The 18,657-nt window shown below is 50.4% G+C and overlaps 5 protein-coding genes across 5 annotated transcripts; 1 reads left to right on the top strand and 4 right to left on the bottom strand.

Annotated features, from left to right (window-relative positions):
* The first annotated feature begins 89 nt into the window (after positions 1–89).
* Positions 90–3,845, top strand: LOC101714622 (histone H2A type 1-J). Its single transcript, XM_087181122.1, has one exon. The coding sequence runs from the start codon at positions 90–92 to the stop codon at positions 480–482; it is 393 nt and encodes a 130-aa protein (XP_087037248.1). The 3' UTR covers positions 483–3,845.
* On the bottom strand, positions 715–1,383 carry LOC101714041 (histone H1.5). Its single transcript, XM_004847821.4, has one exon. It carries the CDS (start codon positions 1,381–1,383, stop codon positions 715–717), a length of 669 nt encoding a protein of 222 aa, XP_004847878.2.
* LOC110349808 (histone H3.1) lies at positions 3,799–5,054 on the bottom strand. The gene has a single exon (XM_021260821.2). It carries the CDS (start codon positions 5,008–5,010, stop codon positions 4,600–4,602), a length of 411 nt encoding a protein of 136 aa, XP_021116480.1. The 5' UTR covers positions 5,011–5,054; the 3' UTR covers positions 3,799–4,599.
* A 333-nt stretch (positions 5,055–5,387) lies between these two features.
* LOC101713689 (histone H4) lies at positions 5,388–6,026 on the bottom strand. Its single transcript, XM_004847820.3, has one exon. The coding sequence runs from the start codon at positions 6,017–6,019 to the stop codon at positions 5,708–5,710; it is 312 nt and encodes a 103-aa protein (XP_004847877.1). The 5' UTR covers positions 6,020–6,026; the 3' UTR covers positions 5,388–5,707.
* A 7,535-nt stretch (positions 6,027–13,561) lies between these two features.
* On the bottom strand, positions 13,562–18,592 carry LOC101726138 (histone H3). The gene is made up of 2 exons (XM_021260815.2): positions 18,069–18,592; positions 13,562–15,372 (listed from the first exon to the last, which is right to left on the bottom strand). Exon 1 carries the CDS (start codon positions 18,552–18,554, stop codon positions 18,144–18,146), a length of 411 nt encoding a protein of 136 aa, XP_021116474.1. The 5' UTR covers positions 18,555–18,592; the 3' UTR covers positions 13,562–15,372; positions 18,069–18,143.
* Between the last annotated feature and the right edge of the window lie 65 nt (positions 18,593–18,657).

Genomic DNA, 18,657 nt, shown 5'->3' with positions numbered 1-18,657 from the left:
TGTCTTTTCGCCCCCCGACGACGCCATAAAGAGCGCTTTCTTTCCCTCTCGGGACACTGGTGAGTGATTCCGCCGCTGGGCTTTAGGAGATGTCTGGACGCGGCAAGCAGGGCGGCAAGGCTCGCGCCAAGGCGAAGACGCGCTCGTCTCGCGCCGGGCTGCAGTTTCCGGTGGGGCGCGTGCACCGCCTGCTGCGCAAGGGCAACTACGCCGAGCGCGTGGGCGCCGGCGCCCCGGTGTACCTGGCGGCCGTGCTGGAGTACCTGACGGCCGAGATCCTGGAGCTGGCGGGCAACGCGGCGCGCGACAACAAGAAGACGCGCATCATCCCGCGTCACCTGCAGCTGGCCATCCGCAACGACGAGGAGCTCAACAAGCTGCTGGGCAAGGTGACGATCGCGCAGGGCGGCGTGCTGCCCAACATCCAGGCCGTGCTGCTGCCCAAGAAGACCGAGAGCCACCACAAGACCAAGGGCAAATGAAGCCCACAACACAACTCCAAAGGTTCTTTTCAGAGCCACTGAAGTTTTTTAAGGAGTTGAGACATTTACCAAGAAATGTATTGCGCACTCGGCAGTCACTGGCAGAACGTCACACTATGTCCCTGCATGTTTGGTTTAACGAAGTTGTGTAAGCGCACAGGTCTTTTCAAAGATCCGTGTGGGTGGCTCTGAAAAGAGCCTTTGGGGCTTCCGTACTGTTCGCACAAACTTCCTACTTCTTTTTGGGCGCCGCCTTCTTTGCCTTGGCAGCCTTGGGCTTGGTTGCCTTTGGTTTAGCTGCTTTGGGCTTGGCCGTCTTAGGCTTCATGGCCTTCAACTTGGCGGGGCTCTTTGCTGTTTTCTTTGGCTTAGCGGCCGGCTTCATCTTTTTGGGGCTTTTGGCCACCTTCTTAACACCAGCCGCGGCAGGTTTCTTTGCCTTTTTTGGTGTCTTTTTCACAGCCTTCTTGGCGCCCGCTACCTTCTTGGGCTTCTTGGCGGCGGCTCCGGCGGGCCTCTTAGGCTTCACGGCGCTCGGCTTCTTGGCCTTGGGCTCTCCCGAAGCCACCTTCTTGTTGAGCTTGAAGGAGCCGGAGGCTCCGGTGCCCTTGGTCTGCACCAGGGTGCCCTTGCTCACTAGGCTCTTCAGCCCCAACTTAATGCGGCTGTTGTTCTTCTCCACGTCGTAGCCGCCAGCGGCCAGCGCTTTTTTCAGGGCGGCCAAGGAGAGCCCATTGCGCTCCTTGGAGGCGGCGACGGCCTTGGTGATGAGTTCGGACACAGGGGGCCCAGTGACCTTGCGCTTGGCCACGCCGGCCGCCTTCTTGGCGGTTTTCTTCTTGGCGGGGGACTTTTCCACTGGGGCCGGCGCGGCCGTCTCGGCGGGAGCGGTTTCCGACATGGCAACGGGAAAAGAGCGAAGAAAAACAAACTAGAACCCAGAGGCGAATTTCGCAGTGCTGCAACGCGCGGCCCGGGCCTTATATAACGTGCCGCTGGCCTGTGATTGGTGGAGGGACCGATCCACCGGCCGCCGCTGCGCGCCCTGGAACTCTCAAAGTGGGTTTGTGGGTCCCCCAAACTTGATTAAATCGTGAAAACCACGGAACAGAATTTTGGGCTGTGAGGTTTCAGAGGGGAGAACAGTCCCCAAGTCCACACACTTGTTTGTGTTTTTTGGTATCCCACTCAATTAGTGAAAGATACTTTGAAAAATTCTGTGGCTTAAGAAAAATCCTGCAGCCTTGGGGCATCCTGCTACTAAATTGCATGTTACAACAAACTTATACTATGTATTCAAGGAATACTACTTAAAAGGATTTGTCCAAAGGTTTGGGGTTTTATTTTTGAAAGAAGGAACACAGTATATTCTTTGATTTGGGAATAAGCTTTGTGTCTAACTGTGCAAGTAACACAGGCATAGGGCGGGTGATTGCTCAGGGCCTGAAAATAGCCACATAAACTTTACTTTAAAACCGGTTCTGCCTCCTAGCAGTTTTCAAGTACTGGTGTAAGACCGAGGGCCTTACCAAATGCTCCGAGGAGCTGACTGCAACGAAGAACACCCGGGAAGGAACACACCGGACAAGTTGGAAAGTAAAACAGACCTTTATTAGTCTGACCAGATGGCACTCCCAAAGCAAAATAGTTTAGAGAGGCAACTGGCTCAGAGTCCGAGGCTGTTTTTATAGGGGGTTGAGGGGGAAGTTAACATATAGAATTAAAGAAAAGGGGACAAAGGTTAGTGGTCGACTGGCACATATTGATGGTCAGCAGACATTTGCACCTTGTTCTATAGATTGTGGTGTCCGGAATATCAGTTCCGGGTAAACAAGGAGTTGAGTAGTTTACTTTGGGACTTTAGGTCTGTTACAGATTTTTATCTAGTGTCCCAAAACTAACAAGCATCTTTATCCATTAACTCACATTTAATCACAATGGGGCTGGAGAAAAGGAACAAAGGTTATGCAGTCCCACACTGGTGTATTTATAGGACAATTGATTTTACAGCTGGTTAAAGTTGGGATGTCAGAATGACCTTCCACTTCACGGTGGGAAGGTCAGACATCTCTGAGTTAGGAAGCCAATCACCCAAACTCAGATGCAATCTTAAATTTTTATTTTCTAACTGACCTGCATTCTTGCTTTACTTCCTGAGCTAATTCATTAAAATAGGGTCGAAAAGTACTTAACAAAGATAATTTGCTTTAGAAAACAAAAAGGATAAAACCTGCAGAAAATCATTCAAGAACTCCCTAGAGTGGAGGTATGAAGATCGTGTGGGCCAGGGCATGGAGAGTGGCCTGAGCTTTCTTCCCAGAGCTGGAACTGCATTTCCTTCAGCAGCTAGGAATGGTCTTTGAGCAGCCTGGGCTGTCAATATGGGTATTCCTGTGTTTCCTTGCAGCCAGGCCTATGTTTTACAATAACTAAATATTGACCAGGAGGTTAGACTGAGTATCGAGTGAATGTTTCAGAGTCTCAAAAGCTCGCAGCAAAATGTAACCCCACAATGAAAAATGAGGTGAGAACGGGAGAAGTGAAATTTACCATTTTGGAGGGAAGGAAAATTATTGGGATTTTTGTGCCAGTATAATCTAAGGTCGAGCAAAAGATTTAATTAGATATATACTAAAATCAAGAGGAGCCAGGCAGGATGAGACATACTTTTAATCCCAGCACTTGGGAGGCTGAGGCGGGAGGATTGACTTGAATGCAAGTCCAACCTGGGCTACAATAGTAAGTTGAAGACTAGCCTTGACTACAGAGCAAGACCCTGTCTCAAAAAAAACCTAACAAGCAATCCCCCCCCCGGGGGGGGGGGTGATAACAAAAAGTTTCTTTTTAAATAACAACAACAAAGTTCAAAAATGAATGACCAGTTCTTGCCGGTGAAAAGCTACTTAGAGGAATTTAAACTCATCAAAACAATCTCTGTGAGAGCTCCTGGAGGTTAGGAAAAAATTGCCCAATCTAGGCGGTGGGGTTTTTTTGTTGTTGTTTTTGTTTTGTTTTTTTGGTATCGGGGATCAAACTCTGGACCTTGTGCTTTTGAGGTAAGCGGTAGAACCACTGAGCTAAATGCCCAGCCCTAGAGGTTTGTTTTTGATAACCCTCCACTGAAGAATTGTCTGCATTTTGACAAGATTGCTAAAAAAAAAAACCAAGAATACTTAAAGGGACCATATGTGGCCTGCAAAATCTTAAATTATTTAATACCTGGCCCTTTGGGGTCATTTCAGACTCCTCCACGCAGACACAGATAGTCCTACTGGTTTCTTTCAGAGCAAAGCAAATTGAAATCTAAAGAAAGAGATCTTAACAATGTAACGTTTTATCCAAGTGTTTACCGTGGTTCCCAGTCACAAAACTTTCAGAAGATTCAGGAGAAAACTCCCCAAACCCCGTGAGTAAGGGGGCAGAGTGTAACAAGAGCTAACACTCGGTGCACATTACTCAGCAGAAAGAAGTAATCCTAACTCTGCTCTTCGAGTTTTAATTCATCTGCCTTTTATACTCGTACAAGGGGAGACCCAGAGAATCAGGACCCCCCCCCCCAAGACTCTAGAGCTGGTCACCGCCAACTCTGGGTCTACACTGAGTACCTGCCCCACTCCCGCAGCTGGGGTGGGAACCCTAATGGTAGTGGGAAGGCTGAGGCCTGAAAGGCCAGCATGAATCCTCCCTGTTCCTAGCAAGAGCTTGAAGTTAATTGTGGGAAGAAGGCTGTCCCAGACCTCAAAACACTTTCTAAGCTTCCAAAAAAAGCTAAGCAAGTTGCTACAATATAAACTTAATTTGGAGTGAGTTCAAAAACAGGAGAAAGGCAGAGGCTGATCTCCCTGTGGATACTCAGACCGCCCTCATTTAAGTCGCCTAGCGTCAAGCTGTTCACCCAAGAAGGCAAACAGCAAAACGATAGTCACGCAAAATACAGAACCAGTGAACAACGGATAACTTAAGTACAGAACACAGCACAAAGTTATATTGCCCAAGTCTGAACCTTTAACACGAACTAACAAAAGCGCAGCTAGAAAGTAACAGCCTTTTTACTGACTATGGAGGGGCTCTGAAAAGAGCCTTTTGGGGTAGGATACAAACTGGAGCCACAGTGCATTTATGCCCGCTCCCCACGGATGCGGCGCGCCAGCTGGATGTCCTTGGGCATGATGGTGACGCGCTTGGCGTGGATGGCACACAGGTTGGTGTCCTCGAACAGCCCCACCAAGTAGGCCTCGCACGCCTCCTGAAGCGCCATCACCGCCGAGCTCTGGAAGCGCAGGTCGGTCTTGAAGTCCTGCGCGATCTCGCGCACCAGGCGCTGGAACGGCAGCTTACGAATCAGCAGTTCGGTGGACTTCTGGTAGCGGCGGATCTCGCGCAGCGCCACGGTTCCGGGCCGGTAGCGGTGCGGCTTTTTCACGCCGCCGGTGGCCGGCGCGCTCTTGCGGGCTGCCTTGGTGGCCAGCTGCTTACGGGGGGCTTTACCGCCGGTAGACTTGCGCGCCGTCTGCTTCGTGCGAGCCATAAGTTCAACTACAAGAGCTACCCAACACAAAATGAGCGTGGAAACTAGAAAAGCTCGGTATTTATAAAACTCCGTGAGCTCTGATTGGACAAGAGAGTACAGCTTCCTAGTTCTCTGCACCCCATTGGTTCGTGCGTGAATCCTGCATGAAACTTCACCTCTGTACTAAGCAAGGGACAAAGAAATTAGGACAACGTCGACTTGAGCATCTAAAGTGCCTTGCAAATTCTTAATTGACTGGGATTTTGATAAAACTAAAACTTATAGAAAAACTTCCAAGGGAGTGCAAACAACTTGTAAATGGAGTCGTGTTTATCGTTCAAAATTCACCAGCACTCATCCAGTCCAAATGCACCTAAAAATCGCTTCCACTTACAATAGCCCTCCAACCTCTCCTGTTGTTACTGTTTTAGCCGGTTACCGTGGCCCTAAGAATGCAGCCTTGTAGCCTATTATACAGGATTTGCCGTTCTACTTAACTCCACAAGGATTCGGATGGGCTAATTGAGATTTTCGCCGACACAGACACTGGAACAGCTACAATCACAGTCCTCCCTACTACAGCTGACTCCCAACAGTGCCTGCGGGAACACATGAAAGATTGTATAAATGCGCAGCTCTCAACTGACTTTGTGGGGGGCCCTGAAAAGGGCCTTTATGTTGAGCGCGCAAAAAAGGGTCGTGGGCGGGCGGGCGCTCAGCCGCCGAAGCCGTAGAGCGTGCGGCCCTGGCGCTTGAGCGCGTAGACCACGTCCATGGCCGTGACCGTCTTCCGCTTGGCGTGCTCTGTGTAGGTGACGGCGTCGCGGATCACGTTCTCCAGGAAGACCTTCAGCACCCCACGCGTCTCCTCGTAGATGAGACCGGAAATGCGCTTGACGCCGCCGCGCCGGGCTAGGCGGCGGATGGCAGGTTTGGTGATGCCCTGGATGTTGTCGCGCAGCACCTTGCGGTGGCGCTTGGCACCGCCCTTGCCCAGGCCCTTCCCGCCCTTGCCACGTCCTGACATGGTTGAGGCTAAGAAAAGCAGTAGACAGTGCTGCAGTGCAGACTTGTATATAGGTCCATCTCGGACCTGATTGAAAACTGCGGCGCCTGAAGCAGCTGCTTAGTTCCTTGTCAAACCGCGCCTCGCCCAGATTTTAAGGAAAAGTGTAAATCTCCCCTTTCCACCGGGGCGACACAGTCTCCTTTGGTTCGGACATGGAGTCTTCATAACCTTCCTCGTTTAATCTCTGGAAGCTGCCGGAGCCATTGTCCTGCTCCAGGAGTTCAGTGATCGCGGCTTTGCGCGGGGAGTTTGTTCTACGAATTTAACTCCGCCTTCCAGCTGCAATGTAGGCCTCGCTTTTCTCCAACTTGATTCCGTAACGTGTTCCTTACGTGGTACTTCCTTTCCTTCCCTCACTTGCCACATTTGTGGGTAGAAGTGACTTTATTTTCTTCACCCTGCTTACAAACGACTCGGGAAGCTGAGCGAGCTAGGCTCTTTCCCTCCATATCTTTGGAGCAGGTGGAAACGCAGCCCCGCGTTCACTCCTGTCCCCCTTTTCTCCATTGAAGGAAATAAGCTGTACGCAGAAAACCTCTCCTAGATGTAAAGTAAAGCGCACAGTGCAGATGCCACAGAGGAGTTTGTTCAGGGGAGAAGGTGTTGCCCAGCCGGAGTGGACTCAGTGTGGCAGCGGGGTGGTCGCCCTCTCGGCCCCAGCCTGGTCTTCCCTTCCTCATTGCGACCTGGGCAGTTTTCTCAGCCCACTCTCCCTTCTCTTGCCCTAAGGGTCAGAAATGTTCGCCTCTTTATGTTTCAGCATGTTGACTCCTGCTTGGACAGATGTCTCGTTTTATGAGTCGCAAGCTTTTGGACTGTTTATCTGCAAAGCTGGTGTTCCATGACTAGGCTCATTTGTCACGGAGCTTTCTTTTAATAAGAGAACCCAAGCACATAACCTGGAAGGTGTTAACCCTGTGTGTGCTAGTGGGGTACTTTCAGCAGTCCTCTTCCCTTGCAGCTGATAACCCACGCAACAATCTGCCTCATTAAATGCCTACTGCTTTTTGTTTTTGCGGTACTGGGAATCGAATTCAGGACCTTGCGCTTGCAAGGGAGGCACAGTGCACTGAGCTAAATCCCTGGCCCCTCCTACTGTGTTATTTTAAAATGAAAATCTCAAAATGAACTCTTGAATCACTGAGAAACCTTTTAAGGGCCCCTTCTGGTGCAGGAAACTGCAGGAGAAAGGGAACCTATTCCCCCCAGGTCTTAGGTTTAGTGGCTGGGCCCTACAAATCAAACTGCTAAAGACTTCGATTGGCAGTGGAGAAAGTTTCTTACATATGCGGGGCGGGGGGGGGGGCAAAAAAATGGATGAAACCTGGAGAAGCCAGGATTGAGTTTACCTTGGGAAATTACGCAGATCCAGTCACCCGGGTAACAATGCCTAGAGTTCTTCCCCTCTGGTAAGGTCTGCAGCTTGACACAGGAAATTGCCCTTTATAACTGTGGGGTCTTCCCTTGGAAAAGGGAAAGTACTGCTCGTTTTTTACATTTTTCTGTCTGCTCTTTCTCAAAATCATTTTTATACCGAAATGACTTATTCTGGAGTGGAATATTCTGCTCTCCTCCTGCCTAACATACCCGGGAAGGTCTCTGCTGTGTCCTCCATTGTTGGAACCGTAAGTGCAATGTCCCCAAATAGGGCACTTTGGCAGATTGAGTACTCTGCGTTAAAGGAAAACGCGCCACTGCCTAGTGTGGATCTTTGCTTTTAGTGATAATGGAAATGAAAGTACACATTTACGGGAAAAAAACTTTAATTAAAAGGTAAGAAAAATAGGGGCTTTAGCGTCGGGGCTTGATAAAGATCAGGCCAGCCCTTAACAAAAGAGAACAAGAATAAAATAGGGAAGGGCCCTGCTTGAGCAGCTGGAGAGCGCCCTGGTGAGGGGCTCGACCTGGGCCTGCAAAGGCGGAGGCCGCTGTGAAGGCCGAGCCGATGCGCGGGGCCCTGGGTGGACTCAGCCCGCTTCCCAGCTGGAGGGGCCGCTCCTTCCCAGGATCCTCCGCGGGGGTTCACCCCTGGGGCGCTGCTCTCCCAGGGATCGGTGATTGCGGGGTTGGGGCAGAGGTGGGGACCTCTGGGCCCAGTTGAATGTCCCCTTTCATCCGTTATTTTCAGTCTGGATGCAGGGTGAGATGCTGATCAAACTTGTTCGGCCAGCTTTTAAACAGACACTGCCCACTGATTAACAAACCTGCACGCGGAGCTCAGAAGGCGCTGATCCGAATGTTCAGCTGACAGAAATCTGAAACTAAAGTCGACCTGTGTTCTGCCTTTAGCTGCTGTAGGGCATCTGTAGGCCCAAGGAAAATCTCTTCTCCCTCTCCCTCTCCCTCTCTTTCTGTCTGTTTTTCCAGAACCAGACATTGTAGGGATTCAGTTATTTGCCTGTTGTTGCTTCAAGGCCACATCGCAGCTGAGCAGTGAGTCTGTGGAACGTTAACTTTCCACCGTGTAAGCCACACCCAAAACTGCAGCGTGTCTAGGGGCTCTGAGTGCGCTCGTCAGCCTTCAAGAGCACCATCTCCTCCCATCCTATTGCAATTTCAAAGTCCCTCTCAAGTACAGACAGGCATATTTTACTCGGAACCCCCGACCACTCGCAGTAGTCAGCGCTCACCCATTGGTTAGCTTTACCCGGAAGGGCTGACTCTCGCAGTGCCGCGGGCACTGGACCGGGTGGGAGGAAACGTCACTCAGTCTTCCAGCGACGCCCGCTGTCCTCGGCCCGGGACAGACACTGGACACTGTGACCTCTGCCAGCGACCGTGCTGCGGCTGCAGACCCCTCCTGAGTTAAAATCAGGCATAGAAGTCCCAGCCTGCCACCCTGACTGCGCAGCCCCCTCTCTTGGACTCTCCCGCTGCGGAGCAGTGACAAACCCCTGCTTTTTCTACAGCTTTTGACTCTGTAAACTCCTTTTACCACCTGTGGCTCCAGTGTCTCACACACTACACCTCGAGCAGCGGGGAAGGAACCTAGGGCCTTGCACTGAGCCACATCCCCAGCCTTTATAAAAATGTTTTTAAAATTCTGAGACAGAATCTGGCTATGTCACTAAATTGCCCAGGCTGTGCTTGAATTTGTGATTTTCCTGCCTCAGCCTCCCAGAATGCTGCAATTACAGTCATACACTACCATGCCTGGCTAAATCACGGTTTTGTTCATTCCTTAGCGGGGACCAAAAAAAGGCCTTTAAGTACCTGACTGCCTCTGAAGAAAACACAAATCGTGTTTTAATCATTAACATGCTGAACGCCCATTTGGTTCCTATCGTGGCCTCTGCCTGTGTCACTTGAAAGAGCCTCAGAATCAAGCCTCTTTCTGGCCTCCCAACCTCCTCCTCCTACCGGGTTTTTTTTTCCAAAAACAAGTCATAGAAACCAAAATTCAGCCAGGATTGGGGGCACTTTGGGAGGCTGAGGCAGGAGGATGGAAAGTTGGAGCCCAACCTGTCGGATTTAATGGCTGAGAGAGACCTGCTCTCAAAATTCAAAAAGGGCTGTGGATGCCGCTCCTTTGAATTCAGGCCAGCATGGGCTGGGGAGAAACATCAAAATTCTTGTGGCTCAGTGAGGGAGGAACTGGATTCCAAAGCGAGCTGAAGGCCTAGGAAGATCGCTCTGCTCTTTCCTCTGAAGACCAAGCTCCAGAGAAGCCAGATCCCCTCCACCCAGACCAAGAGATCTGGAACCCCCTAGGCATCACCCTCAGGCCAGGCCATGTGTCCGGGCGCTGTGCACACGCAGTCCATTTTTGTAGACAGCTAAGTAGCTGGATATATTATAGGCAATAAGACAGGGCTGGGCCCTCCAGGGAGGCCTACAGAAGACTGTACAGTCACATGCTTCCCCTAGGGGTTAACAGCAGTGATTGGTATTCTAAATAGGCATCCATCACCTTGACTGGGGACCAAAACCTCCTACCCTGATTCCTGAGGGGAGATCCTTGCTAGGTCCATGTGTGCTTGTATGTGACTTGCTTCCTCATTTGATCTCCATTTAATCAATATTACCTTAGCAGCTATACTTGTAATGTTATTGGCTGACCATAGTTTTGTCCCGCTTCATACCCACTTTGTGATTTATCATTGGATTTTTCTGTCCTTAAATTCTTTTATTGGTACATTTTAGGTACATGATAGGTCTCCCACTACCCCAGCAGCTATTATGTAGAATAGCTGCCCTCTTCCTATGGTGCCTTGCCCCCTCCCCTGTGTGACGTCATGCCAAGATGGTTGCTCCCACCAAAGAACAAACCCTTCATCCCAGCATGCCCCTGTTCCCACCTAGAGAGTAACCTAATACTCGCTCACCTGCTACCACCTAGTGACGTCACAGGCTCCTCCATTCCTTAGTCACTACCTCACTCAACCCCGCCTCAGCCCCTACAAACCCCACCCCAGTCTCCATAAAAGACTCTCCCTGCCCCGGCCATATTGCTTTTCTCTCTCCTTTGTTCAGAGACAGCCTGGCAGATCTGTTCCCCTAATAAAGGCTTGTTGTGGCCTGGTCTGGTCTTGGTCTTTGGCCTTTTACCTGACAGTACACAGTACATTTACATTTATCATTGGATACTTGTACCTGCACATGATGCATCTTGGTTCTTATTTTTCCCCCTTCCCCTGCCCCTCCTTCACTCCCTCCACCCTTCCGTATTTACAAAGACTTTGTTTCCATTTTTTTCCTTTTCTCATAATTTTTCCTTTCCCTTCTTCCCTTTCCCCTTCCTCTCCCATCACCCCTCCACGTTTGGACCTTTTCTTATTTCAAATTATCAATTATTCGTTTTAATCATTTTACTCCTTATTTACACTTTCCCTTTCTCACACCAGAGAAACTATTCGGTATTTACATATGTGTGTCCTATTTATTTCACTTCCCATTGGCCCTTATTAGTTGACTGTAGTTTGTCCCACTTTGTGCCCACCTCACCTCATGGCTTTGCTCCATAAAAACCCCCTGAAAAGCGAGATCCCAGAGCAACCCACTTTCCGGGTGTCCCCTCCTGTGCTTCTCAGGCAGGAGCTGTCTGTCTTTCCCTCAATAAATATTCCCTACTCTTAACTTCCGTGGTTCCTAGAATTCATTCTTCAAGTTTAGAGAACACAAACTCCTTGGATAGCCAGCAGGTTAAGAGTTATAATATTCCCCTTACACTATTTAGAGTGTTTGGAGGTCCTATATCCCATGCCCTGCATCACATCGGTCATCAGATATGAGCATTTCCTGCGTGCCTTTTAACAAAGTTTTCTCCTAGTCCTTAGGTCTCCGCTTCTGAAGGCTGTGGGCTGTTTGCTGACCCACAGTTGGCTCAACGACAATTTCTCAATGGTTTTCTTTTTTGGTGTTACTGGAGATTGAACCAGGCACCTTCCCAGTGAGCTACATCCCCAACGCTCTTGTATTTGGGGGGCTTTTGTTGTTGTTGTCTTTTTGTTTTCTGAAACAAGGTCTCAGACTGGCACCTACCTGAGTCAATCTTCCTGCCTCAGCCTCCACAGTGCTGGGATCATAGGCATGTGCCACTACACCCAGCTCTCAGCCCTCTTAATTTTTTATTTTGAGACAAGATCTTTCTAAATTGCTAAATTTCCTAGCCTGGGCTCAAACTTTCAATCTTCCTGCACTTGGCCTGGTATGCTGGGATTACAAAGTGTGCCCCACCTCGGCGGGCTCCTACACTGCTTAATTCAAAGGGTTGGGCCCAATCAGTTTGCATCCTAGTAAACACCCGAATATGCTGCACACGATACAAAGCTTTTCTTACTGGGGCCTCCTGGTTTAACTTAATGCTCTACCCTACATCTTGTGCAATGATTATCACGTGTAGGTGGAGAAGGAAAAAGTAATCTTCTTTTGGTTCTTTCTGAGTTCTGAACTGGGATGTCCTACTACTGCAGATAGGTAAGTTAATTAGATATCTTGTGGGCAGTTAGACAGGGTCAGCCCTGGAGGAGCCAACTTGGAGGACAATCGCGACACATTCACTGAAGGCCAGCATCGTAAAAGAAGAGGAAACTACCATGCCCACGTGCTTCTGGAACCTAAGGGTGAATAGCAGTTATTGGTATTCTAATTAGATATCAGTCACCTGGGTGGGGGACCAAGCTCTTCCAAGAAAGATCCCAGAACCACCCCTAAGGGAAAATCCTTGCTTGGTCCTTGTACCTGCTTGCTACCCGTGACCTGCTTCCCCACTGAATCCCCATTTAATCAATATTCCCTAAGCGACTAAACTTTACTGGTTGATCATAGTTTTGTCCACCTTGTGATTTCTCATTGGATCAATACCTAAGAGACTGTACTTGCAGTCTTACTGGCTGACTATAGTTTTGTCCCACCTTGAACCCGCCTCACCTCATGGCTTTGCTCCACAAAAGTTCCCTGGGAACCAAATTCCCCAGGGCAGCCCACTTTCCAGTCCTCCTTCAGTTTCTCTTAGACAGAAGCTGTCCTTCTCAATAAAATTTTCCTACTCGACCTCCGTTGTTTCTAGAAGTCATTTCTCGATTTTAGAGAACAGGAACACACGTTTCGGAAGTCCGGCAGGTTTGGGAGTGAGATCTCTTCCCCCATATTACTACAATAGGCTAACAGAAGTCTACTAACATGCACATTTCCTGTCTGAGATGCCCAGAAGGAATGAGTGCCACAGAAGTGGATTAGAGTTCAGTCTTAAAGATGATCTTCGGCAGTAGCCAAGAGGAGTCTGAGGCCGAGGTGACAGGCCAGCAAGTACGTGGTGGCCAAGGCTAGGGCTGGCCGTGACTTGTCAGGACCCCTTCGGAAGAGGAGCCCCTCCTGGGCTGGAGCCGGCCTTAGCGCAGAGCTGTGGTGTAGATGGGCAGGCCTGTCACAAAGTGTGGTTTCTCTTTTTTCAGGGTTTCTCCTATGTCCACAATTCCTCAAAACAATCCATTTAAGGAACTCTTATGCTCTCTGGTCTGTTCTTTCCTGTGACCAGCAGTGGTCTTCGTGTAGTTGCAGATTTCATGCCTGAGACATATCACAGACAGTTTCCAACAGTAAGCTCTTTTCTTTGCAGTACTGGGGACTGAGCCCAGGGCCTTTATAGTGAGCCATGCTCCCAGCCCTTTTTAAATTTTTATTTCCAGACCGGGTCTCACTAAGTTGCCAAATGGCCCAAACTGGGCTCAAACCTGCAGTCTGCCTGCCTCAGCCTCCCAGAGTGTCCAGATTACGTGTCTGCTGCCACACCAGGCCAAGCTCTTCCTCCTTACCTGGTCTCACATCTCCGGAGCTGGCTGTCCTGGTGACAGAGACCCCCCCGTGTGTGGTGCCATCACCTTCTGGCTGCAGTGCAGGAACAGAGGGACAGGCATACAGCTGTGGACACAGCTCTGAGAGGCCCAGGCCCAATGTGCTCAGGTGTGAACCGCATGACCGAGCCTTGAGCGGCCTTTTGTTTTTGCCAGTCATGTTTCATGGCCGCAGGAAGAAAGAGCCTGCTTCTTGGTAATTAACCACTGTGTTTTACTTTTTTATTCCCTTAAGTTTCTCTACCTTCCTGTTATCACAGTATGATTTTGATGAACATTATTGATGCTTTCTTACCGGTCTGTAGGAGAAAGTCCTCGGGGCAGAGGCCTGGGCACAGGAGAGATGGTTAGATGTTTCTCCAAAATGTCCCCTAAACCCTCCATCAGCAAACCACGACTCGAGAGTGACGCCCCCCCCTCCACCGCGACACAGCTTCACCCAGTGCTGTGCCCTGCGGGGCCCTGAGGAAACCTGCTGTGCGGGGCCACAGCCCCAGCAGGCTCAGAGGAGGAGACAGCGCTGGGGAGGTGGTGAAGTCGGAGCAGGACCAGTGCTGCACTCCAGGCCCAGCGAGTAACTGCCCCTTGTGCGACAGAGGACACAGCGCAAACGTGCTGTCCAGTGAGCCGATCCCCGCCTCCAGAGCTGTGAGAGAGAAATGGGAGTTGTGTTCCGGGCTCCCCAGGTGATGGTGTTGATATGGGAGAAATCTAATTCCCAACCTGTTAGATGCCAAATGTGCCGATTTCACGGTCCCACAACACTGGGGAGTGAACCTGCGAACCAAGGGAGGAAGTTAGAGGTTTACTGGGAATGAGGGGAAGAAGAACGGGTCCTGGATGTGAGGAGGAGAGCAGCAAAGTCACAGTGGGTCAAACCTCCATCAGCCTGTGAGACCACAAGTGCAGCTGCTTAGCTGATGATCCAACAGGGAGCCAAGTCCTGTAGCCGGGTACACGGAAGGAGCAAAGGCAGTTTGGGATGGGCTGGGTCCTGGTGCTCTGGTCACCCACCTGGGCTGCTGATGCCCATCTGGACTAGATGGACCAGGTGGTGCTAATTACAGTGTAATCACAAAGTATTGTTTATCTCTCAAGGAGGCCTGCAGGCCTGGCCACTGTGTCTTCATCTTGAGGCCCGGCCTTCTTCAGGTGTACCTCCAGCCACAATTCTGATGTCTTTCGTGTTTGCTTGTTTTTTGAGACAGTCTCACTATGCAGTTCAGGTTGGCCCTGAACTCACTACGTAGTGCAGGTTGGCTTCAAACTTGCAGTGATCCTCCTGCCTCAGTCTCCCGAGCACTGGGATTACAGCTGTGCACCTCCACTCACGGCTTAGAATTCTCATGTCTTATTTTTTGTGCTGAATTCCTTGAAGGCCCAGTTCCTCTTTGATTGAATATTAATTTCTATCTAACTTAGCTGCCTATAATAGTATCTTGTTCTAGCAGCACAAGTAACATACCTAGCTTTAGCTTTTGCCAATTTGATGGATATTACGCAGTGCTTTGTTATTTTGATTTACATTTGTCTGATTATGTAAAACAAAATTTTTAAATATATAATTGTTAGTTATTCCAGTGTCTCCAATTAAAATCCAAGAATGTTTTTCTTTGTATAATTATTGCAATCAGGGATAGTTTCTTATAGAGTGATCATCTCTAAGCTCTCTTCAGGCCATTTACATAGGTGACAGTTTTCATTCAGCTTCTCCCGATTTCCATCTCAGAAAGCACTGTGTCCAATCTTGTCCAGGTCAGAAAGTTTGTCACTGTCAGCAGGATATATGTCTTTCAAACTCAATTTCTCACATTTCAGAATATCTTTCATAAGTGGGGATCTTTGTGCACTTTACCTGCAGTGAGTTTTTGCTGAGGGCTTGGTCTGTTTTGTATTCTTTTAGGATTTCTACACTTCTGGGAAGGAGTGTGCAAGTCTGAAAGGCTCTGTTCTCATCTGATTATTTCAACATCTTTTCAGTTATCCACACAGAGATGTTTCCTCTTCTTCAAATAATATCTAGAAATGGAAAACAAGTTTGGGAAATTTGGCCTTGCAAAAAACAGAAATTAACAGACTGTCAAATAAGATCAGCCATTCACTAATGAGATTAGCTATAAAAATAACTTGCTTATGTGTCAGTAGTGTTAGTGATCAACTAATACTGCAGCCCCAGCCATTTTAAAAAATTTTTATTTTGAGATAGGATTCTCTAAATCACTAAGTTGCCCAGGCCTGTTCAAATTTGTGATCCTCCTGCCTCAGCCTCCCAGAGTGCTGGGATTACAAGTGTACGCCACCACACTTGGCTTGTTTCCCAAATTTTAGCCAAAGCTGGAGATTTAGCTCAGTGGTTCCACCACCTGCCTCGAAAGTGCAAGGACCCGAGTTTGATCCCTGGTCCAAAAAAAAAAAAAACAACCCAAATTTTAGTCAAAGATAATAATTCCTCAATCCAACCTCATCAGAGGACAGCGGTGTATCTTCCCAGTCTCTGAGGAGTTCTCCAAACCTAAACTCACAAATGAAAGGAAGTCCAGTGAGCATTCGATGGTCACCTGACGTGCTGACACTGCCACAGGAAACCTGGAGAACTCTTGTGAGCGAAGTGCACATCTCATGGCTTGGAAAGTGGCGTCTGACAGCGATAAGCTCCCAGGCGGTGTCTCCATCCCAGGAGCTGAGAGGAATCCTCGAGCAGAGCTTCTGGCTCTCGCAAAGCCTGGCGTCAAGGAGGGAGGATTTTCACTCCCGCAGACCGGAGGCCGAGGCAAGGAGCGTCAACTGCAGCCGGGAGGACTCAGGGGGGTACCTGACCTGAGGGGCCTGGGCTCCACTTGCTCTGCCTCGGCTTCCCCAAGGCCTGGCTTCCTCCATGGGGCTGAGGGCCTCACGGATCTGCGCACACTGCAGGCTTCTTCTCCTTCATTTCTACACAAGAGCCCCAGCCCAGGAGTCTAAGTAGAAAGAGGATGTCTTTCCTCCCGTGGATCAGCTTAAGCCGGTGTGGGGTGAGGAAGACGGAGAATAAGGACTTGCGACGCTTTGTGCAATAAGCGCCAGGCCAAGAGATGCTGCCCGAGGGCAGGGAGGGCTCAGCGCCTGTGCTGCCCGCGCTCAGCTCACAGAGCCTGGCCCCTCCCGCAGGACAGCGCCGGCCCCACCTGCCTCAGGGTGCTAACAGTCAAATCAAACGGTGGCAGTGAGAAGGCTTAATTACGCGAAGGGTATTTATTGTGCTCAAGCTACTCAAAAAGTTAGCAGTTTAAAACGGCAAATGAACCCCATGGCCAGCTTTTCTGAGAGCATGGCTCTGGCCCAGGGTCTCCAAGAAGTAAGAGTCCAGCTGTGAGGAACCGCAGCCCCCTGAGGAGCCACTGCCCAACGTGGCTCAGTTCCACGGCTGTTTTGGTTCCTGCGGACCCCGAAGGTCTGTTTCTCACCAGGGTGACCCAAGAGCAAGGGGAGGTGCAGGGCCCCTCACAACCCGGGCTCCAGCGAAGCCCAATGGCGTCGGTGCTGTGCCATCTGGTTTCTTCAGAAGGCACTCTGAACCCAGCTTACACTTAGGAGCGGAGTCCGGCTCCACTCATTCAGGACAGAGTATCAAATAAGGTTTTGAACGTTTCCTAAAAGAACCATTGCTAGGCCCAAATTTACGGTTCACCTAGAAAAAGCCCTCCCGGTCTGTGGCTCATCTGAAACACAGGATCTCTAAAGACTGCAAACCCCAGCGTGTGTCCCTGAGTGGAAGGCTAAAGCAACCGCATTTGCTCTTTAGAAAAGAAAGCAACATTTGACTTTTACAATTTAACTTTGCAAAGATTTGAGGAACAGTGTCTCCCGGAGCTCACGTTTAACACACTTGGATGTCGGGTGATGAAGGGACTAGGGCAGCAGCGAGCCCTGGGGAGAGGGGGACACAGTGCACTCGGTCTGCGGGTCCCAGGCAGAGGGCCGGCCACCCTCACCACGCTGCCACGGCCAGGGGCCCACGGATCGCCCCGCAGACCCAGGTCTGCAGCACCAGGCTCCTGGAGGCTGGCAAGGCCAGAGCTAGTTTGCCGAATTTGCAGCATCACAACTGAGATGGATGTGAAGAATAAGCACTTTAGAGCATTTCCCTGCAGGGTCACCGGGTGACCGCCCAACTCCAAGCTCCTTAGAACCAGAATGCTCCTCTGCATAGCTCGCTGCGGTACAGCTGCAGCCAAATTCAGGTTTGTTCGTTGTTCCTTTGGGGTTTATATTTAGTAAATTAAGTGGTGGTTAAAATTGGACCCTCACGCACTATTGTTAGTCCCAGGGCAAAACACCAGCAGTTCCTGCCACCAACTCTTCCGGAACAGTGGCGGATGCTGTGTTCTGAGGTCAGGGCCAACCAGGCCCAGGGAGGGAGGAGCCAAAATCAAAATGAGATCCTCCCCCGTCCCCGGCGGAGAGCCACCTGGGAACGACACTGCCACAGCTATGCTGGCGGCGATCCAGGGCTGTGGACTAGAGCTCAGACCGGCCTGGGCAGCAAAACACTACTCGCCCGGGTAAATTACAGCCCCAAACTGGCTGAAACTCAGCTCTGCTCCTTCTTGAATCCTTATATCGGAATCGACCTGGTCGGAGTCACCTCTGAAGCTACTCTCTGCGGGTTAATCTTAGTAAGGCTCACGCCTGTCCCTTATGCAAGTCAAACACCTCCCCCTTTCCGTTTATCAAACCTGTGACAGCCTCTCTCGGTGAAAAAGGAAGTGGCTCTGAAAAGAGCCTTTGGGGGAGGTGGGGGCGTCGCGGGCTCAGGCCCGCTCCCCGCGGATGCGGCGCGCCAGCTGGATGTCCTTGGGCATGATGGTGACGCGCTTGGCGTGGATGGCGCACAGGTTGGTGTCCTCGAACAGCCCCACCAGGTAGGCCTCGCTCGCCTCCTGCAGCGCCATCACCGCTGAGCTCTGGAAGCGCAGATCGGTCTTGAAGTCCTGCGCGATCTCGCGCACCAGGCGCTGGAACGGCAGCTTACGAATCAGCAGTTCGGTGGACTTCTGGTAGCGGCGGATCTCGCGCAGCGCCACGGTTCCGGGCCGGTAGCGGTGCGGCTTTTTCACGCCGCCGGTGGCCGGCGCGCTCTTGCGGGCTGCCTTGGTGGCCAGCTGCTTACGGGGTGCCTTACCGCCGGTAGACTTGCGGGCGGTCTGCTTCGTACGTGCCATAACTTGAAGCTTGCTCAAGTCAAGGGACTGAAATGAGCGCGCCGCGACCACTATTTATACGGATGATCCGATCCTGATTGGTCAAAACTGTTGCAGGCGAGTC

The sequence above is a fragment of the Heterocephalus glaber genome, unplaced genomic scaffold, assembly GCF_053883595.1.
Source record: "Heterocephalus glaber isolate CG9 unplaced genomic scaffold, H.glaber_assembly_v1.0 deba00001472, whole genome shotgun sequence".
NCBI lineage: Eukaryota > Metazoa > Chordata > Mammalia > Rodentia > Bathyergidae > Heterocephalus > Heterocephalus glaber.
This window is presented reverse-complemented; position numbering and strand designations above follow the sequence as displayed.